Raw genomic sequence first — 23898 nt, 5'->3', positions numbered from 1 at the left:
TCATCTTGACCACCCTATCTACCTCTGACACCACTTTTAGGAAACTATGTACTTGTACTCCTAGAACCCTCTACTCTACAAAACTTCCCTGGGCTCTACCATTCACTGCGAAGGCTTCCCCATCCCCCCCACCTGGTTTGACTTCCCAAAAACCTTGCACTTAAGAAGTTTCAGCTCCCATAGAGCCTCCCGAACCAACAGTAATGTTATCTTGGACTCCTGCCTTGACTTTCTCCATAATTAAGAAAGCAACTCCACTTCATCTTTTACCTCCACCTCCATCTCGTCAATAGCTCCTGTACCCTGGAACATTAAGCTGCCAATCCAGTTTCCCTTAGCCAAGTTTTTGTAATCGCGATAACGTCCCAGTCGCACATACCTATCCATACCCATAGTTCAAACACCTTACGTGATAAGCTACTCACATTTAAATAAATACAACATAAATCACCAGTCTTTACCCACTCCCTGCCGTGCTCCTGCCTATACCGTCCACGGAACTCGCTTTCATCACCCGTGCTAACTTAAAGCCTCTCCCCTGCCTCAGATCTGCTTTGGATCCCATCCCTCTGCCAATCTAGTTTAAACCCTACCGAGTAGCACTGGGAGACCTATCCGCCAGGATATTTGTTCCCTTCCAGTCTCAATTTCATCCCTTTTCCTACTGATGTAATTTGTGCCAATATGCATAACGATTTCCAGCTGCTCACCCTCCCCCTTGAGAATGCCCTGCAGCCGCTGAGATAACCGTGGTTCCAGGGAGGCAACACGCCAACCTGGAGTCAACCTTTGCTGCCACAGAATCTCCTCCCTGTCTTCATCCTTCTTTACAGTGTCGCAGAGCCAGGCCTGATGCCATAGACCTGACTGCTGCTACTTTCCCCCCGACCTGTCAACACTCCCAACAGTATCCAACGGGGCATACCTGATGTCAAGGGGAATGGCCACAGAGGATTGCTGCACTCTCTGCTTACTCTCTTTCCAGGTGGTCACCCATCTACTTTGTGGCCATACTCTAGGCGTGACCACCTCTCTGTAACTCCCATCTATGACTTTCTCAGCCTCCCGGATGAGCCGGAGGTCATACAGCTGCTGCTCCAATTCCCTAACGTGGTCCATAAGGAGATGCAGCTGCACCCAACTCCCACGCGTGTAGTCGTCAGGGACCTCAAGTCTCCCCGACTCCTCACATCCTGCAGGATGAGCATACAACTGTCCTAACCCAGCTGTGCTGCATTAGACCAAGGAAAATTTAAGAAAGAAGAAACACACACCACGGCTTATTCTCCACAAACATGCATAACTTTTATGCACACACCCAGAGCAGTCACTCCAGGATGTAGATATCTATCAGCCGCAAAACTGAATGAGCCTCGTTAACTGGTTGCTAGCTTTTAAAAGTCGTGCTCATGCTCCCGATGGTAGTTGCTCAGTGAACATGACCTTCTGCCCTGTTAATATTCTGACCTTTCAATTGCAAAAAACAAAAAAAATCTAAACAATTAAAATGCCCTGTTAATATTCTGACCTCCTTTCAGTTGCAAAAAAAAATCTAAACAATTAATGAGATTACAGTGCAAAGTGCTAAGCTTAAGTGTTCTTTATAAATACAGCAATTTTAGAAAAGGTTCAGCAACTTACAAAAGGAATTAGCACATGGAATACTGGTGAAAGTTTCTCCAGCATTTTTGTCTACCTTCGATTTTCCAGCATCTGCAGTTCCTTCTCAAACAGCTGATGTATTGAATATTTTTTCAAGCATTCTAATGTATCTAGCAATCCCCCAGCCCTCATGAATGCCAGAGAGGATAATGTATTTGAGCTTCCTAAAGAGAACAAATATGTAATATGTGGAAATCATATTCCAGACATAGCTCACATTGGGGGAGAATTAGTGATGCTCTGTACACCATAATCAAGGTGAGTTTTTAGACTAAAAACATCCTTTAAATCATACATTAACTAAATGGGCAAAGATATTAACATTACCAAGCATTTGAAAGTTAATATAAAAGTCATTCTCAGAAAGGTGTATCGCCACAGGTGGGAGTGGTGGTACAAATGGAAGCTTGATCAGGCATGTTACACCACAGTTTCGTAACTATCTGTACTAACAAACTAATTGTTGGCTTTAACTAAATTGTAAACTAACATATAACTACCTTAGGTCTTTGACAGCACCCAAACCAATGTTGTAGACGTTTGGCTTATAGCCTGCTCTAGCAAATCAAGCACATAATGGAGCATGATTACTTATGCATTACACTTCAAGTGACATCTTAAAGTAATGACCTTTCTGACCTCAAGGTGAACAACGGTGTTTTGGTACTAAAGAAATGTAGATCGCCCAAGTGCCTGACCAATATTTTTCCAGCAATGGACAAGGCAGATTTGTTGCTCATTTACCTCATTGCCTTGCTAATGTTTAATTTAGTTTCTCATTAAAACATCTAAATTTACACAACTATAAGCTATTTAAATGCAACTTTTCCCACCAAGAATCTGTGCTTTTCACTGCCCTGCAAGCTTCCTTTAAAGTATTATGATGTAGAATTTCCTGTCAACTTTAACTGCTCAAGTGCACTGCTTTCCTGCGTGCTCGAACCAAAAACTTTGCATTGATCTTCCTATGGCATCTTCCGCAACAAAGCAGATTCTGAGAAATTTAGTGTGGTTCCGTACAGCACAACTGCAAATAGCATAATGTGCTGGGGCTTGAACACATTATGTATGCATAAATGTTTTCACAACCAACTATAAACTAAGCCCAGGGTAGACACAAAATGCTGGAGTAACTCAGCGGGTCAGGCAGCATCTCTGGAGGGAAGGAATGGGTGACGTTTTGGGTCGAGGCCCTTCTTCAGACTGATGTCGTGGATGGGGTGGGACAACGATAGAATGTAGTCAGAGACAGTAAGACCAGTGGGACAGTAAGAAAGCATATAATCCTCCAAATTTTGCCACCTTCAACAGGATCCTACTACTGGCCACATCTTCCCATCTCCACCCCTTTCTGCTTTCCGCAGAGACTGTTCCCTCCGAAACTCCCTGATCAATTCGTACTTTCCCACCCAAACCGAGAACCTTCTTCAGACTGATGTCAGGAGAGGGCGTGGGACAATGGTAGAATGTAGTCGGAGACAGTAAGACTAGTGGAGAACTGGGAAGGCGAGAGAAAGCAAGGACTATCTGAAGTTAGAGAAGTCAATGTTCATTCCACTGGGGTGTTGTTCCTGCAATTTGCACTGGGCCTCACTCCAGCAATAGAGGAGGCCCAGGACAGAAATGTCAGATTGGGAATGGGAGGGGGAGTTGAAGTGCTCAGCCACCGGGAGAGCAGGTAGGTTAAGACGAACTGAGCGGAGATGTTCAACGAAACGATCGCCGAGCCTGCGCTTGGTCTCGCTGATGTAGAGAAGTTGCAGATATAGTCGATGAGCGCTGGAACAGCGGATATAGTCGATGAGGTTGGAGGAGGTGCAAGTGAACCTCTGCCTCACTTGGAAAGACTGTTTGGGTCCTTGGATGGAGTCGAGGGGGGGAGGTAAAGGGACAGGTGTTGCATCGCCTGCGGTTGCAGGGAAAGTACCTGGGGGGGGGGGGGGGGGGGGGGGGGGGGGGGGGGGGGGTGTGGAAAGGGACGAGTTGTTCAGGGAGTTTCAGAGAGAACGGTCTCTGCGGATAGTAATGGGATCCCATTAGAGGTGGCGAATATGTTGGAGAATTATACAGTGAAGTCACAAAGATAGAATGTAGTTGGAGACAGTAAGACTAGTGGGACAGTAAGACAGCAAACAGTGCATTCAGAAAATTTTCATACCCCTAACCTTTTCCACATTTAGTTACATTACAGCCTTATTCTAATGGATTAAATTATTATTTTTTATCTTCAATCTACACACACAATACCCCATCATAAAAAAACGAAAACAGGCGTTTAGAAATTTTTGCAAAAATTTCTAAACACCTGTTTTCGCTTCTTCATTCTGGGGTATTGTGTGTAGATTGATGATTTAAAAAAAATAATAATAATCAATTTAAAAATAAGGCTGTAACGTAACAACATGTGGAAAAGTGAAGGGGTCTGAATACTTTCTGAATGCACTATATGCTGTCTTACTGTCCCACTAATCTTACTGTCTCCAACTCCATTCTATCTTTGTCCCGCCCCCTTCAGATTGATGTCAGGGGATAAGAGTCTTGACCCGAAACATCATCCATTCCTTCTCTCCAGAGATGCTGCCTGACCCGCTGAGTTACTCCAGCATTTTGTCTACCTTCAATTTAAACCAGCATCTGCAGTTCTTTCCTGCACATATAAACTAAGCCCTCTGGCTTATCCTGTTGTCAAAGCCAAACAATTGAATGTCTCTTACATTCACAAAATAAACTATTACACGTGACCCCACCACTCGCCACATCTTCCCATCTCCCCCCCATCTGCCTTCCGCAAAGACCGCTCCCTCCGTAACTCCCTTGTCAATTCTTCCTTTCCCTCCCGTACCACCCCCTCCCCGGGCACTTTCCCTTGCAACCGCAAGAGATGCTACACTTGTCGTTTTACCTACCCCCTCGACTCCATTCAAGGACCCAAGCAGTCGTTCGAGGTGCGACAGAGGTTCACCTGCATCTCCTCCAACCTCATCTATTGCATCCGCTGCTCTAGATGTCAGCTGATCTACATCGGTGAAACCAAGCGTAGGCTTGGCGATCGTTTCGCCGAACACCTCCGCTCGGTCCGCATTAACCAACCTGACCTCCCGGTGGCTCAGCACTTCAACTCCCTCCCATTCCGTATCCGACCTCTCTGTCCTGGGCATCCTCCATGGCCAGAGTGAGCACCACCGGAAATTGGAGGAACAGCACCTCATATTCCGCTTGGGGAGTCTGCATCCTGGTGGCATGAACATTGAATTCTCCCAATTTTGTTAGCCCTTGCTGTCTCCCTCCCCTTCCTTAGCCCTCGAGCTGCCTCCTCCCAGCTTTAGCCCTCGGGCTCCGCCTCCTCCTTTGTTTCCCTCCTTCCACCCCGCAACCCACTATCAGTCTGAAGAAGTGTTTTGGCCCGAAACCTTGCCTATTTCCTTCACTCCAAAGATGCTGCTGCACCCCCTGAGTTTCTCCAGCATTTTTGTGTACCTTCGATTTTCCAGCATCTGCAGTTCCTTCTTAAAAATGTATCATTTAATCAATAATACATTGGAAAAAGGTTTAAGAAGAACAATGTAACCAGGCTCAGCTGGCAGATTCACCAGCATCTTGACTGCACAAGTGCAGTAATTTGGCACATTGCTGATGAACTCCAAGAGACGTCCACTGTGGAATCCAGGCAAGAAACGTGTGGTAACTGAGAGTTGCTGCGATGTCACTACTGCCCCATGGAACCAGATTTATTCGTTATCTCTCACACTGTATGGAGTTTGTATGTTCTCCCTGTAATTGCCCAGGTTTTCTCCAGGTTGTCTACTTTCCTCAAATTTCCAGAAAGAGGTACAAAATTGGCTACTGTAAATTACTCCGTCTATACATGGGTGGTAGGAGAATTAGAGAAAAGGTTTCAGATATCTGGGAGTTTAGGATGCATGGAACTGTCCAAGAGCTGCATAGACTTGCTTAGCCAAATGGCCACCTGCTATGTTGCAAGGAAATACAAAAACCCTAGTGAACATGTCTGAGAAAGTTCCAGACTTTTGCCATAGTCACATATGCCAGTCCTCGTCAGCTTCCTGACTGTTATCCAGGTTAACATATTCAGAGACTGCTGCTTTCAGAAAGAGTAAATTAGAAACATGGGAATGACAGCTATTTGTATATAATCTAAGTACCATGAACATGTTTTAAATTTAAGAAGCAAGCCATCAGTAAAATTGTTCTTAATACACCAAATAGTTAAAAGGAGTCTGGTTTTGGATAAAGGTTTTAAATTCACAACACATTTAGGTGCAAATATTAATATTGGGACCTAGAGGTGGATCCCAAAGGCAGTAGAAACCATTTGTTGGCCTCCTTTACATCAGCGAGACCAAGCATAGACTAGGTGATTGTTTCGCTGAACACTTGCACTTGGTCTGCCAAGGCCTTCTCGATCTCCTATTTGCTAACCATTTTTATTGCCCTTTCCATCCCCACACTGGCCTTTCGGTCCTGGGCCCCTGCCATTGCCTGAGTGAGGTCCCAAACAAACCAGAACAACACGTCATATTCTGCTTGGACAGCTTACAAACCAAAGGTATGAACACTGAATTCTTAAATTTTATGTAACATAACCCTTCCCTTTACCCCTCCCCACCCATTTCTCCCACCTTTCCCCCCTCTGTTCCCTTCCACCTGTATCTCTCCCTCTGGCTTTACACTTCACTCCTATTCTCTCATTCTGACAACTTTCTCTCCTTTATCTTTAGCCTTTGTCAACCCATCTGCAAATCAAACTCCCCTCACCTGCAACCACATCACTTGCCAGAATTTTCCTTCCCCACCTCTTTTCTAGCTATCTCCCCATCCCAATCAGTCTAAAGAAAAGCCTGAAATGTCACCTTGAAGAAGGATCCTGACCCAAAACATCACCTATCAACATCCTAACCAGATGCTGCCAGAGTTTCTCCAGCACTGTTTTGCACAAGAATCGAGCATCTGCAGTTCATTGTCTCTCTAAAATAATGTTGTTCAAGTCAATACCTGTGACATTACTGGCATTATAGATAGTGGGACAATGTTGTATAACAATCTATGCAGAAGGAAAAATACATCTCCATTCAGCCACCAGAGGATTTGACACTGATGCAAATCAGCAAGTAAGACAATAAATGCAACAGAGTCCTTGATAAACTACATTTACAAAAAGTAGGTGGCTGCTCAGGGCAATAGGGATAGCAAGTCACCCTTTCAACTACAAAGCTAAGATGAAATCTCACCAATGCATTTTCTTCTGTATTTGGAATCCACTGCTAACATAGCTATGTATCCTCTCCTGAACATCTTCTTGTGCATGTCTAACTTGCAGACAATGGCACCCACACACTCACTTCCAACCATAGCCTGCAGAAATCAAGAGGAAAACAATTCTTTAAATATATGCACAGTATGGTACAAAATACAAACAAGCACACCGAAGCATAACGATGAATTTATTCCCTATCAATTTAGGTAACAAAATAATTGAAGTAAATCAATGTTTTGTAATTTTATGAGCATAAGCTTGAATTTGCAAATTCAATAAATCTCTGTGGGATTTATCCCTTTAGTCAATTATACAGAAAATAAAAAAATCCCAAAATGTGAGTTCCTTGTCTTGAAGACAACTGCAATATACCAGCATAAAGTGCCATTATTTATTGATTATTTATGACACAATTCAATCCATATTGCCATTTCCAACTTTTCTATGTCCTTCAAAAATCCAAAATAGCTTATACAATACAAAAGCTATGTGTAGTGTTTTTGATGATGCATTCCATAGCACGGATTCTTTCAACATGTTAAATGGGAAAGTTTGGAAGAAGGACCAAGGAATGCGTGAAGGAAGTTGGAGGATGGAGTCAACAGAAACGTCATGAGGATAGTAACTAAATCAAACTGAACTCAAACAACGTTGCAGTGAGGAGCTCCTTTGTGATGAGTTCCTTTGTGATGAGTTAATGGAAGCAATTTCTGAAAGACAGGAGTGTTCATGGAGGTTACAATCTGTGAATAAAATACAATCAGAGGGAAGTAGTCAAATTGAAAGAGATGCTGATAGAGGGAACTGCTGATTCAGCAGATAGATAAAAAGTGCTCGAGCATAGATTAATACAACTTTGTGCAGCACTTTGGATCCCAGACTTACTCTGGTGCCAAGATTATAGACTATATATACACAGAGCCCTTCATAATGTTTGGGACAAAGACCCATCATTTATTTATTTCCCTCTGTACTCCATAATTTGAGATTTGTAATAGAAAAAAAAAAAATCACATGTGGTTAAATTGTCAGATTTTATTAAAGGCCATTTTTATACATTTTGGGTTCACCATTTAGAAATTACAGCAGTGTTTATACATAGTCCCCCCATTTCAGGGCACCATAATGTTTGGGACACATGGCTTCACAGGCATTTGTAATTGCTCAGATGTGTTTAATTGCCTCCCTAATGCCGGTATGAGAGAGCTCTCAGCACCTGGTCTTTCCACCACACTTTGGAAACTCTTATTGCTGTTTATCAACATGCCATGAGGACCAAAGTTGTGCAATGAAATTTGAGGAAGGACATTCTTGCTTTTGAGGGAGTGCAGCGTAGGTTCACGAGGTTAATTCCCAGGATGGCGGGACTGTCATATGTTAAAAGAATGAAGCGACTGGGCTTGTATACACTGGAAATTAGAAGGATGAGAAGGGAGCCTATTGAAATATATAAGATTGGACACGCTAGAGGCAGGAAATATGTTCCCGATTTTGGGGGAATCTAGTACCAGGTGCCACAGTTTAAGAATAATTGGTAGGTCATTTAGAATGGAGATGAGGAAAAACTTGTTCACCCAGAGAGTTGTGAATCTGTGGAATTATCTGCCTCAGAAGGCAGTGGAGGCCAATTCTCTGGATGCTTTCAAGAGTTAGATAGAGCTCTTAGATAGCGGAGTCAAAGGATATTGGGAGAAGGCAGGAACAGGGACTGATTGTGGATGATCAGCCATGATCACAGTGAATGGCGATGCTGGCTCGAAGGGCCGAATGGCCTATTCCTGCACCTATTGTCTATTGAAAGTCAAAGAAGCCATTATGAGACTGAGAAACAAGAATAAAACTGTTAGAGACATCAGCCAAACCTTATGCTTACCAAAATCAACTGTTTGGAACATCATTAAGAAGAAAGAGAGCTCTGGTGAGCTTACTAATCGAAAAGGGACTGGCAGGCCAAGGAAGACCTCCACCGCTGATGACAGAAGAATTCTCTCTATAATAAAGAAAAATTCCCAAACACCTGTTCAACAGATCGGAAACACTCTTCAGGGGTCAGGTGTGGATTTGTCAATGACCACTGTCAGCAGAAGACTTCATGAACAGAAATACAGAGGCTCCACTGCAAGATGCAAACCACGGGTTAGCCGCAAAAATCGGATGGCCAGGTTACAGTTTGCCAAGTACTTAAAAGTTCTGGTAAAAGGCCTTGTGGACATAGAAACATAGAAAATAGGTGCAGGAGTAGGCCACTCGGCCCCTCAGTATCCCGTACCTGCCTTCTCTCCATACCCCCTGATCCCCTTAGCCACAAGGGCCACATCTAACTCCCTCTTAAAAATAAGCAATGAACTGGCCTCAACTACCCTCTGTGGCAGAGAGTTCCAGAGATTCACCACTCTCTGTGTGAAAAAAGTTCTTCTCATCTCGGTTTTAAAGGATTTCCCCCTTATCTTTAAGCTGTGACCCCTTGTCCTGGACTTCCCTAACATCAGGAACAATCTTCCTGCATCTAGCCTGTCCAACCCCTTAAGAATTTTGTAAGTTTTTATAAGATCCCCTCTCAATCTCCTAAATTCTAGAGAGTATAAACCAAGTCTATCCAGTCTTTCTTCATAAGACAGTCCTGACATCCCAGGAATCAGTCTGGTGAACTGAACCGTCTCTGCACTCCGTCTATGGCAATAATGTCATTCCTCAGATTTGGAGACCAAAACTGTACGCAACACTCCAGGTGTGGTCTCACCAAGACCCTGTACAACTGCAGTAGAACTTCCCTGCTCCTATACTCAAATCCTTTTGCAATGAAAGCTAACATACCATTCGCAGATGGACAGATGAGACGAAGATTCATTTATATAAGAGTGATGGCAAAGCACACTACAAACAGGCTGCAAACATTCATTAACACCTGCCTTAGGAGAATACTTAACATCTGGTGTAGAGACAAAGTAAGCAATGTGGACCTGTGGAAAAGAACAAGCCAGGAGCCCATTGACTTACAAATTCGAAGGAGAAAATGGAGTTGGATTGGACACACACTCCTCAGGTAACCTGCCACAAACATCACCCGGCAAGCCGTTAAATTGAACCCCCAAGGAAAAAGGAAAAGAGGTTTCCCCAGGAACAGCTGGAGAAGAGGTGGCCAGACAGAAATGTCTGAGAGTGGGCTCAACTGGGGAGATCTTGAAAGAACTGCCAACAACCGAGTGAGGTGGAGGGCATTTGCCAATGACCTCTGCTCCCTAGAGGAGCAAAGGGCTTAAGAAGAAGATTGAAACAGGCCCCTTGGCCAAACTCACCCATACAACCAAGATGCCCCACCTAAGCTAGTCATATGCCCATGCCTTTAGCCCATATTCCTCTATTCATTTCCATTCCAGGTACATGTCAAGTGTCTTTTAAATGCTACTTTAGTATCTTCCTTAACTATTACTTCTGCAGATCGTTCCATTTACCCAATACCCTCAGAGTGTAAAAGTTGCCCCTCAGATTTGTATTAAATCTTGCCCCTCTCATGTTTAACATACATCCTCTGGTTTTTGTTTACCCTACCTTGAGTGAAAGACTGTGCATCCATCCTATCTGTTGCACTCATGATTGTGTACACCTCCACAAGATCACCCCACAGCTTCCTGCACTCCAAGGAAAATGTCCCAGACGGCCCTAGTTCTCCCTACACGCAGCCCCTCAAGTCCTGGCAACATCCTTGTAAATTTTCTCTGCACTCTTTCCAGCTGGACGACATCCTCCCTGTATAGCAGGGTGACCAAAACTGAACACAGTAGTCCAAGTGTGGCCTCACCACCATCTTTTCCAATTACATAGAAAATAGGTGCAAGAGGAGGCCATTTCACCTTTCGAGTCTGCACCAATCGCAACATCATGTCCCAACTTCTATACTCAATACACAGACTGATGAAGGCCAATGTACCAAAAGTCATCTTGACCACCCTATCTACCCCTGACACCACCTTAGTACCATTGAGTGAGGTGGAGGACATTGTCAATGGCCTATGCTCCCTAGAGGAGAAAAGGGCTTAAGAAGACGAAGATGAAGAAGAAGACAAAGAGTGATGGCAAGAGCAAAGTATGGAGGAGGGAAGGAACTGCCCAAGATCCAAAGCATACCACCTCATCTGTGAAACACGGTGGTGGGGGGGTTATGGCCTGGGAATGTATGGCTGCTAAAGGTACTGGCTCACTTATCTTCATTGATGATACAACTGCTGATAGTAGTAGCATAATGAATTCTGAAGTGTGTGGACACATCCTACCTGCTCAAGTTCAAACAAATGCCTCAAAACTCATTGGCCGGCGGTTCATTCTACAGCAAGACAATGATCCCAAACATACTGCTAAAGCAACAAAGGAGTTTTTCCAAAGCTAAAAAATGGTTGATTCTTGAGTGGCCAAGTCAATCACCTGATCTGAACCCAATTGAGCATGCCTTTTATATGCTGAAGAGAAAATGGAAGGGGACTAGCCCCCAAAACAAGCATAAACTAAAAATGGCTGTAATACAGGCCTGGCAGACCATCACCAGATAAGACACCCAGCAACTGGTGATGTCCATGAATCCCAGACTTCAAGCTGTCATTGCATGCAAAGGATAAGCAACAAAATACTAAACATGACTACTTTAATTTACATGACATTGCTGTATCCAAAACATTATGCTGCCCTGAAATGGGGGAAACTATGTTTAAACACTGCTGTCATTTCTACATGGTGAAACCAAAATGTATAAAAATGGCCTTAATTAAAATCTTCAATGTGCACTTTAACCACATGTGATTTTTTTTCTATTATAAATCTCAAATTGTGGAGTACAGAGGCAAATAAATAAATGATGGGTCTTTGTTCCAAACATTATGGAGGGCATTGTATGTGGTCTATATTTGAAAGAGATGCTGACAAATAGATTTTTGAATGAATGGGGCAGACAGCAGAAATGATAATCTATGTAGACAATAATATACTTGCAACTGAGAGAGGGTATTGTATAGAGAATGAGAGCTCAGAAGAATGCATAAAATAAAATCATAGCCTCGAGTTAGTTTCCTCAAATTATTTTTTTTTAAATAGGATAGGTAAAGGAAGATTGGTTACTGACTACATGGTTATGGAGGAAGGCAAGTTTCAAGACAATGACTTTGGGAAAAGTTTCTGGAAGGTTGCAAGCATATGCAAGAAACAAATTAATCTGAAGAATAAGCATCAAGATGAAAATGCAATCTTAAATTTAGGAACATAAAGAATGGATGGAAAAATCGTAAATATATATGGGGATAATGCAAAAATATAACGATAACAAAAACTGAACAATAATGCTGCATTCTGTGTGGAGTCTGCACATTGTCCCTGTAAGTCTTCTGGGTGCTCCAGTTTCCCCCATATTCCTAAAGACATGTGGGTTAGTACGTTAACTGGCCTCTATAAAATTGCCACTCGAGTGTAGGGATTCGATTTGAAAGTGGGATAACATAGAATTAGTGAGAACGAGTGATTGGTGGTTGCCATGGACTCTGTGGGCCGGAGGATTTGTTTCCATGCATTCTCTCTAATTGGCTAGAAAATTATTATTTTTTTTAAAATAATACTTTTTATTTTTAAGGGACACTTAAAACACTTCTCTGAGACACTCTGTAGAGGTAGAATGTTAAGGGCTCGATGAAGAGACTGCAGAGAAAAACTGGATGGAAATAAAAAGCAAAGACTGAATGTAATCATTAGGATTGGAATCTTTTGAAGTAACCAATTGGTGCCTACAGGAAATGAATGAAAACATTGATTGGTCCAAGGAGTGGAGAACAGGGACTACGCAGTCCGTAAGATGAGAACAGTGTGTGATCTCAAGATGCTGCTCAATGGCACTAAAGGTGCAAATGGTGGATGACACTTAAGTATTACATTTTGTTTTTAGTTTTAGTATCAGAGGTGCAGCATGGTAACTGGCCCTTCAGCCTCTTGAGTCCACACTGACAATTGATCACCCGTTCACACTAGTTTTGTGTTATGCCACTTTCTCATCCATTCCATATACACCATGGGCAATTTAAAGAGGTCTAATAACCTACTAACCTGCACGTCTTTGAGATGTGGCAGGAAACCATAGCATATCTTACCAGCTGACGGGCCTGTTTCTGTGCTGTTTGATTATGACTGACTCCCAGAAGAAATCCAATGTGGTCCTCAGGAAGAACATGCAAACTCCGCATAGACAGCACCCAAGGTGAGGATCAAACTTGAATCTCTTGCACTGCGAGGCAGCACTTCTATCAGATGGGCAGCCACAGAGCTTCATGAAGGTAAAACTGAACCATTGAAGAGTCATTTTTTTCCTAAAATAACAAATCTTTTTCATTAAGTATCTTCACCTCCTTCAATAAGCCATGAGAAGAATACAACATGAAAAAAGAGAATAGATTTAATTCAAAAATTAAATAAAGTAGAATTTTAACTTAAGCACGAGTCACCAAGAAACAAGGGGCATACTGGATGGAGATGCTTCCTTCCTGCAAGGCAGCATTTATTTATCATATGCATCAGATATGAACTAGAACAAAGAAAGTCCAACTTGCTGCAACTTTACAGGCACAAGTGCACTTGAAGCAGTCAAAGACACTCCATTTACCCATTGTGCCTCCACCCCTTCACAACAGCAAGATTATACATCTCAGGAAGATTCTGAACAGTCAAGGTGACAGTATATTTTTAGTTTTGCACAAAACAACTGTTTTACAGTTATCAAGTAACAATTGGTTGTAGCCAATTAATTGTTCAAGGAGCTCTTTCCTGAAAATTTAAAAAGAGGTTCAGTCACACAACATTCATTTGAATTACGCAGCCTTTTCTCACCTTTAAAAATACAATATAATAGTAAATGTAATATAATATGTAAAACACAGTTTTAAAAACAAACACATGGCTTTCTCAATTTTGTGATCAACAGAAGAGTTAATCTATTCAGCAACATAGCATGCTATTGGTCAAATACACACATCCCTTTACTTTTTTCCACAAAAAAATGCATTGAGAGGATAGTTGCACAAATTCTGTGTTTTTCTGTACCTGATCCGTTTGGATAGCATACAAAGCCTTTCACTGTACCTCGGTACACGTGACAATAATCTAAACTACCTTGTTACATGACAATAATAAATCTAAACTTAAATATCCACAACAACATGGTCAGCTTCAACTTCCCCATATGATGCCATATGCCACAGTTACATCAAAACTCGAAATAAGAATACAACCAGCAAGATCACCTGGGATATGTAAAATATGGATGAGTCCAATCAGACAAAAAAAGTCTACAATATGAGCATCTGGGGCACATATTGGGAATGGTGGTTGAACCATATTTTGTTCTCAAAGTAATGTTCAGATCATGTCCCAGACTTCATTGGCAAAACAGAATTGCGAGTTGTAAAGCACGCCTACCACAGATTGCCATTGTGTATTATAAATTCTAATATAAATATTAGAATCTTTTCAAAATCTTCACAACAATGTGCTGGAATCAGTGGGTCGTGCAGGCATCGTGGAGGGAATGGATAGACAACGTGTCGGGTCAGAAATATACTATTCAATTCCCTAAGACCAGTAACATTTCTGAAACATCACAATTTTATTTACTTATAAAAAATCAGCGTTAACCTCACCAATTAGCACAATTGTTTAGTAGTCTCATTGTTTACTAGTCTCATTTATTACCTTTGTTATATCCAAGAACAAAGATGAGGTGGTTTTGGCAGCATAGAGAATCATGGTTTAGGCACATTTTTATTTGCGGCTAAATCTGTCTTTTTTCACCATCTTTTTTGCCTACGATTGCATTAAATAATTTCTACTGCTATCCTTCACATACCAACAATCTTCATATCCCTTCAAACTAAAGTTTTAGTTTCCCTTGTATTCATGTAGCTTTCACCAGACTAAGACTTTTTTTTTTAAAAGCACACAATTTTTAAGAACACTTTTGTATCATTTTGGATTTTAAACAATTTATTTCCACTTCAATGATCTTGGTTTCAATCCAAACCTGATGGGATCAAAGTTCCTCTGAAACACCAACAAGGAACTTGATACATTAATTCCACTCCTATTAGGCACCATTCCACAAAATGGCAATTTTATTCAAAGGCTATTCTGGTGGCTTTTAATCTAATTAATTCTTCTTACAGGCCTGGGTTTAAAATATGTCAAGAAAGAAGACTGAGCGATGATTCACTGAAAATAGAAAAATACTTTTAAAGGCGGAGGGTCTAGACCCAAAACATCACCTATCCGTATTCTCAAGAGATGCTGCCTGACCAGCTGAGTTATTCCAGCATTTTGTGTATTTTTCTCTATGAAAAGTTACATTAATTTGTACGAGAAATAGGTAAAACATTTCTAAACCATGGCAGGGCAATATGAGAGAAGATAGCAGAGTCACGTATGGTTAGCAAAACAGGGCGAGGAAATATTTCAGTCCATCGCTGTAATTGGTCTATCAAAGCATTCCCGTCTCATCTGACTACTCATAGGAAATTTTCTACTGGAAATTCCCTTTGCATTTTCCTGCGATGAAGCCTTCCAAAGTTTAGAGGCAAGATTTACACCAGAATAAACTCAATTTTCTGCCACTTCTTGTCCTTGCAGCCTTTTCTTTCGACATCTGAACAAACTGTCCTCAATGGTGGAGGGTTTATCAGTGGACAGAACTTTCCACAAGTAATTTTAAGAATCAGAGTGACAAATAATTTGTAGAATTGCATGTGGCAAGTTGTCACAGATACACCATGCAGTTCATCTGAATTTAACTTTCAACTTATTTTTGTTCTTGCTTTTGGATTAAGAGATGGTTCCTTGTGTACTCTTCCAGGCCACTTTTGCATTTTTCCCAGCTGATCTTGATTTGATTGTAATAACTGATCTATACCTAATTATTCTCCCTCTTGCAGACCTTTCCCTTTCTTTCTCAGCCTGAAAAAGGGTCGGAACCCCAGATGTAATCTGCCCTCTCCCTCCACAGATCCTGCCTGACTCCTTAAGTTCCTCCAACACTTTGGGTTTTTTTTGTCCACCTCTACAATTTTTCTGTGCCTTGGGTGAAGACCAAGTTCTACTCAAAATGGCCTAAAAACCCAATAATAACACGATTAATGTCTCCCAATTTCTACATTTGTTGGAGAAATTCTGGGGTGGGTTCAGAAGGTTGGATACGGTTTAATTATATTTCTGCCCATATTTCCTGTTTGAAATATTGAAGGAGTTTAGGAAAGTGTTTGGGAAAGCTATAAGCAGTAGCTGGTTTGCGAAATCGTGGTAGCCGAGACCATAGCAAGAAATAGATAAATACAAAAACATTCAATTCATCAATTCTATGGTATTTTTGCCTTGCATTAAAGTGCATTCAATTCCATAAGATATTTTTTTATTTCCTTTTTGATATGTTCAGACTCCCCATAAAATAATATATTTACTGTTCACTTGTTCACATATTTTGCATTATTAATGCAAACTTGTATCTTACTTAATTGGCAACAACCTTACAAAGAGTTTTTGATCATAAGCATTAATTGGTTTCTTTCCACAGCTGATGCAAACTAGGTGTGTCCTTCCAGCATACCTGTTTTACTTTTGCCTAACCCACTTCGTAGGGAGGATTCTGGTATATCTTTAGTCTACTTTTTTTTTTTTAATTTTGGTAATTCTGCCCACCATATACAGACACTCATGCTACAAGCTACTTAACGTCTTCCTCTTTTGTTGCTTACTCCTCGATCACAAAATACTCATCGATCACACTCAGCTTCCTCCTCATCCCCAAACCCTTTGGTGGTTTTATGTCTTTTTTTCCTATTTTCTTAACCCTTATTGCTTTACTCAGTTACATCCATTTGAGAACCATTTGCAAGGAGGACTCTCAAATGTATTGCATTTTTACTTCTTACTAATCCAGTTATGGGTTCATTCAAAATAATTTATTAATATGCATTCAATGTAGCAATCATTGAGAAGACTATAATATAAAAGGAAGGATGTCAGTTGCTAGTCAGAGCACATTTGGTGCAATTTTGGGTGCCATATCTGAGGAAGGGTGTGCTGGCATTGGAGAGGGTCCAAAGGTTTATGAGAATGATCCCGAGGATGATAGGGCTAATGTATGAGGAGTGTTTGATGGCTCTGTGCCTGTACTTGCTGGAGTTTAGAATGATGGGGGGCAGGGGGTGTCTCATTGAAACTTTCTGAATAATAAAAGGCCTAGATAGAGTCGATGTGGAGGGGATGTCTCCAGTAGTGGGCGAGTCTGGGACAAATAACAATCATATAAGTATATAATGACAAAACCCGACTTCAACAGGATCTGACTGAATTGCTGGGCAAGGGAATTCAAATAGATTTGAAAGAAAGCAATTTTATACACAAGTACAGTAGAAACTGAAAGCAAGCTCATTCTTTAAGATACTAAAGTTAACAAGACGTTTCTTATGGCACAATTAAGATTAACAGTGGTAAATACATTAATTTAATTGTAAGCAATTCGGAGCTTTTCAGCGCAGCCAAAACTGTAAAGTGTATCTCCAGAATCAAAGCTTGAACTGAGAGCATAGTAATAAAGGTCCATTCAGAAAATCTTGTAGCTCTTCATTTTGGAGTCAGATCTGTCTTTGACCCCAAATTGAGATAGTGTGTCAGGATAAAATGAAATCAGTTACAAAAGCAAAACTGTAATGCTAGAAATCTGATTAGTTGTTTATCAGAAATGCTGACTCAATCCCTCTGCACAGATTTTGCCCATCTAGGTTGAATATTTTCAGCATTTCTTGTCTAAGCTGCCTGCAAACACTTGAGCTTTCTCTTTTCTATCAAATCCTATTATTTTGTTCAATAGCCAAGAAAACACAGGTCCTCCAAAAGTTAAACATCATTGCCATATCTAAAAAATCTTCTTATATCCCTTAGCAGTATTAAAAAAAATACAAGAGAAAGCTCACCATCATTTTACATCTCTTCTCAGCGATAATCGGTCCCTCGATGGGAAAGTGGGCACAAATTTCTCAATGTTAATTGTTTCCCACTTTAACCGCTTATTGTACCAAAGCTCGCTTTATCCACCTTTCCCTCCTTCCACTTAACTTTTAGTCCAGCACCAAAATCTCTCCAGAAAGGTTACTAAATTGGCAAGTAGAGCCTAATTACATTCATACAGGAACAATTACTGGTAAATGATGCCACCTTGGCAACACTCATACCTTATTAAAACATTAAGAGACAAAAGCCAAGAAACTTACATGACTTTAGCCAGGAAAAGATTCAAGTACACAACCATCTTGTACAAGAATGAAGAACAGAAGACTAAAATTAAGATTTTTTGTGGTTAGTGCATTGACATGGAAATGTTATTCCCAGATATAATCAACAGTGTGCAGACAGTAGAATGCTTAAGTTTAAACTGAATTTCCTAAGCTAACTTGTAACAAAACCGAAGATGGACCAGTATAAAAATTTGGGTAAGCCACAGTTAGGAGTATTGTGTGCAGCTCTGGTCAATGCATTACAAGAAGGATATGGTGGGTTTGGAAGAAGAGATTCACCAGGATGTTGTCAGAGCATTATCTACAAAGCAAGTTTTGAGGAATTTGGATTGTTTTCTCTACAGCATTCGGGGCCAAGCATGCAAGCTGATAGAAGTATAACGTTATTAGAAGCATAGATAAGATAGTATTCCCCCCCCCGGGTGGAAATGCCAAATATTGGAGGGCATGCCTTTTAGGCGAGAGGGGGAAAATGTAAAGGAAACCTACGTGGCAAAGTTGTATTTTGCATAGAATGGTAGGTGCCTGGAACAAGCTGACAGGGGAAGGTGGTGAAAGCAGAAACGACAGCAAAGTTAAAAAAAACATTTTGACAGACTCATGGACAAGCAAGGAATGGAATGAGACAGAAGAGATGAGTTTAAATTGGCATCAGGGTAAGCACAGACATTATGGGCCAAAGGGCCAGCTCCTGTGCTGTGTAGTTCTATGTTATAGGAAGGCATATTATATAATTCAGGAAGATGCACTGCCACATACAGTCATGGCATCAGTAATGCCAGCATGGAAACAAGTCCTTCGACTACGTGAACAATCAAACACCCATTTAGAAGGGTCTCGACCCAAAACGCAAGCCATTCCTTCTCTCTAGAGATGCTGTCTGGCATGCTAAGTTACTCCAGCTTTTTATGTATCTTCGGTTGAAACCAGCATCTGCAGTTCCTCCCTACACATTTACATTTACCTTCTCTAATCTCATGTTATTCTCCTCACATTCCCATCAACTTCATCCATATTTTACTTACACACTAAAGACGATTTACAGTAGTCAATTAACCTACTAATTCACATATCCATTTAATGTGGGTGGAAATTGGGGCATCTGGTGAAAACCCATGCGGGTATCGGAGAACATGTAACTCCATACAGAGCATGAAGTATAGAGCTTGGAGATCACTATTGACTCCAGGTCTCTGGAGCTGCGAGGTGGCAGTTTTAATAGCTGCACCACTGTGCTGCCATTACATTTTTGACTCAAACATGGTTCGCTGTTCTAAATAGATACTTAAACCTCAGTATTATCAATCTTTGTCTCTGAACAAAATAATCCCTTGTCAACTTAGTAAAACTCTGTGGGCACTTTTGGTGTATTTTCAAACAAAAAAAGGGAAAAAGCTGAACCTTTAACGGCAACATGCCAAAATGTCTCAGTTGTTCCTGAAACTAAAACAGGCACTTGAATCAATGTGACAATGGAAAACATCCCCAAAAAAAGAGAAAATGTTACCTTCCTTGAGCGCATCTACAAAATATATGGGTACTGCAAACAGTTAAAATTACCACCGAATTTTAAATTGCCATGTACAATTCTATCCTCCAACTTTCCGACTATCCTCCAACTTCATGGCTTTTCAATGCAAGAAACATTGCAGGAGCCCACATTCATTCTGAATTTCATCAGTATAAACATAGAAACATAGAAATTAGGTGCAGGAGTAGGCCATTCGGCCCTTCGAGCCTGCACCGCCATTCAATATGATCATGGCTGATCATCCAACTCAGTATCCCGTACCTACCTTCTCTCCATACCCCCTGATCCCCTTAGCCACAAGGGCCACATCTAACTCCCTCTTAAATATAGCCAATGAACTGTGTGGCCTCAACTACCCTCTGTGGCCGAGAGTTCCAGAGATTCACCACTCTCTGTGTGAAAAAAAGTTCTTCTCATCTCGGTTTTAAAGGATTTCCCCCTTATCCTTAAGCTGTGACCCCTTGTCCTGGACTTCCCTAACATCGGGAACAATCTTCCTGCATCTAGCCTGTCCAACCCCTTAAGAATTTTGTAAGTTTCTATAAGATCCCCTCTCAATCTCCTAAATTCTAGAGAGTATAAACCAAGTCTATCCAGTCTTTCTTCATAAGACAGTCCTGACATCCCAGGAATCAGTCTGGTGAACCTTCTCTGCACTCCCTCTATGGCAATAATGTCCTTCCTCAGATTTGGAGACCAAAACTGTACGCAATACTCCAGGTGTGGTCTCACCAAGACCCTGTACAACTGCAGTAGAACCTCCCTGCTCCTATACTCAAATCATTTTGCAATGAAAGCTAACATACCATTCGCTTTCTTTACTGCCTGCTGCACCTACATGCCTACCTTCAATGACTGGTGTACCATGACACCCAGGTCTCGCTGCATCTCCCCCTTTCCCAATCGGCCACCATTTAGATAATAGTCTGCTTTCCCGTTTTTGCCACCAAAATGGATAAACTCACATTTATCCACATTATACTGCATCTGCCAAACATTTGCCCACTCACCCAGCCTATCCAAGTCACCTTGCAGTCTCCTAGCATCCTCCTCACAGCTAACACTGCCCCCCAGCTTAGTGTCATCCGCAAACTTGGAGATATTGCCTTCAATTCCCTCATCCAGATCATTAATATATATTGTAAATAGCTGGGGTCCCAGCACTGAGCCTTGCGGTACCCCACTAGTCACTGCCTGCCATTGTGAAAAGGACCCGTTTTTACTCCTAACTCTTTGCTTCCTGTTTGCCAGCCAGTTCTCTATCCACATCAATACTGAACCCCCAAATGCCTTGTGCTTTAAGTTTGTATACTAATCTCATATCATATCTAATCTCATATAATCATATAACAATTACAGCACGGAAATAGGCCATCTCGGCCCTTCTAGTATGCACTAGGAATCTTTCAAATGGTTTTGAATTAATTTGGTTTTAATAAAGCCGAATCCAATTAATTTGAAAGGATATTTTTAGACAACTTTCTGCATTCGGCTTTGCTTTTGAATTGATGGAGCACAGATATATTCATTCTAAAACATCGTCTCAAGATTTAAATCTGAGCGCCATGATTCTGTGAAATAATTCAGGCATGCATCAAAATGAAAGGCTAACCGAAAGCAATGAAGCATTGGTAATATAAGAACAGGCCCAAGATGAGATGGACCTGTCTTGCTGATGGGTCACAAAGGAGCAGGAGCTCCTTGTTTTAGGGAGCTGCCACATAACCACCTGTAGATCTCACATTCTGCAGAGCAGTCTACAAAGAATGATTACACGCTAGGCAACATTAAACTTCTGCTGATGTTAGTTGTAAGCTGCCAACACATTGCGCCGGCAATATAATTCAAACATTTAGAAGAGTGATATTTCTATCTCCACATGAGCTAAAGTTAAATTTTGAAACACTGGAACGTCTCTAGTTACAATAGGATTCTTTTCATTATCAAATTGCAAAAATGGAAAGTGGACATGGTGGACTGAGGCTGAAATGTAAGTCACAGCGTATTTGATCATAATACAGTACAGAGCATGTCAACATTGATACAAAAAGAAATCAGTGTATAGAATTTCACAATCAAATCACTATTCCACAATTGATCAGTCCTTATTTGAGAATTGTTTCATCGCTTTTCCATGACAATTAGCCTTCCAGTTAACAGATATTTTGAATGCGATTCATAATTATCCTTGGCATTCAGTAATGGAAGTTCAAGAGGTAGAATCAAAGAGGCTTCATTCTGTGACTCTGAAATAGAATGCACTGATATTATTTAAGCCAATAAAAAACCTGGGTGGAAGTTACAAGGTTATTGTTAAAATCTCAACTGTCACCACCAGCAATGCAATTTACATTTGATCCTGAAGCTACTAGATGATAAAACAAAAATTAAAAGCACAATGGGTTGAAATCTGCAGTTTTGACAAAAACATTTTTAAGTTTCAATGGTTCAATGACCAAAATAAACTTTGCTTGCTTTCTCTTTGGTGAAGAGGATTCAACTTCAATTTGGATCCAGGGTAATGTCAATGTGTGCTCCAGCTAATATTCTAATGCATGTACCTAGCCAAACACACAGACTTGCCAACTATCCTAACTTTTTTCTCCAATTTCCAAAGCAAAGGAAGCGATTCATTATTGCACAACCCCACAACTGACTTATGGAACCAATTAAAAATAGGTAAAATCTAGGTCCTTTCAGATATGTATTATACACTACACAGCACATGTAGCAACCGTAAGGCCACAGTGAATATCCAATTTGATCAAAAAATAGCAGAGGTAAAGCAACATTGACAAGTTAACTGCATTGTATAGTATTGGTGTTTCATGGAATTTGTGGCTTCGACGCAGGTAACAAAAAGTGTCCAGCTCCCTATTAGTTCCAAAATTCCAGCACATCTGTATTTTTATAGAAATAATAAATGCACTGTTTCTGTATTGTTCCAACAAAATGTTTTGCAAAAATACAGAATTCTGCTTAAATGCAACCACCTAAATATTTTGAGATAGACACAAAATGCTGGAGTAACTCAGCGGGACAGGCAGCATCTCCAGATAGAAGGAATGGGTGACGTTTTGTGACGAGACTCTTGTTCAGACTGAAGTCAGGGGAGAGGGAGATACAGAGATAAGGAAGTGTAAGGTGTAAAAATGAGACAACGAAGGTGGGGATCAAGTAACATGTAGAATAGCTGGGAGAAGGTAACAACAAAGCAAACAGAGATAAAGTGTAATCGGAGATAGTCAGACTGATCGGAGAACTGGGAAGGGGGCGGGATGGAGAGAGAGGAAAAGTAAGGGTTACTTGAAGTTATAAAAGTCAATATTCATACCGCTGGGGTGTAAGCTGCCCAAGTTAAATATGAGATGCTGTTCCTCCAATTTGCACTGGGCCTCACTCTGACAATGGAGGCGGCCCAGGACAGAAAGGTCAGTATGGGAATGGGAGCAGGAGTTAAATCGTTTAGCAACTGGGATAACAGGTAGGTTTAGGCAGACTGAGCGGGGGTGTTCAGCGAAACGATCGCCGAGCCTGCACTTGGTCTCGCCGATATACAGGACGCCACAATATATATAGGATGATATATAGGACTCCTGGCGAGAGCAGGAACAGGGAGATACAGGACCTGAATGTGTGGCTGAGAAACTGGTGCAGAGGGCAGGGATTTAGATTCTTAGACCACTGGGATCTGTTTTGGAGTAAGGGGGAACTGTACAAAAGGGACGGATTACACCTTATCAGGTGGGGGACCAGCATTCTGGCAGGTTTTCCACTGCTACACAGGTGGTTTTAAACTAAATAAGGGGATGGGGGGGTGTCAAATGGGATAGTTAAGGATGGAGTTAAAGGGAAAGATAGTAAAGGGATAGTTAATGACCCCAGAATTAATGGGTAAGTAAGCTCACAAAGGGATAAGAGGGTATGGCCAAGTGTAATAAGGATTGATGTGAAAAGTGAGATGCGTAAGGAATTAAAAGTATTGTATATGAATGCGCGAAATATAAGAAGTAAAGTAGATGAGCTTGAGGCTCAGTTAGAGGTTGGTAGATATGACATTGTGGGGATTACCGAGACTTGGCTGCAGGAGGATCGGGTTCCTGGGAACTTAATATTCAGAGTTA

General features: G+C 41.2%; 1 protein-coding gene across 1 annotated transcript in view; it reads right to left on the bottom strand.

Annotated features, from left to right (window-relative positions):
• The window catches only part of naa30 (N-alpha-acetyltransferase 30, NatC catalytic subunit), a 38669-nt gene that overhangs the window by 9218 nt on the left and 5553 nt on the right, over positions 1–23898 (bottom strand). The window contains exon 2 of the mRNA XM_055640474.1: positions 6912–7035. Within this exon, the coding sequence (XP_055496449.1) occupies positions 6912–7035 (124 nt within the window). The remainder of the gene's footprint in view (positions 1–6911; positions 7036–23898) is intronic.

Source organism: Leucoraja erinacea, chromosome 9 (assembly GCF_028641065.1).
Source record: "Leucoraja erinacea ecotype New England chromosome 9, Leri_hhj_1, whole genome shotgun sequence".
In the NCBI taxonomy this organism is placed as follows: Eukaryota; Metazoa; Chordata; class Chondrichthyes; order Rajiformes; family Rajidae; genus Leucoraja; species Leucoraja erinaceus.
The sequence above is the reverse complement of the archived record's forward strand: the minus strand, read 5'-3'. Positions and strand labels throughout refer to the sequence as shown.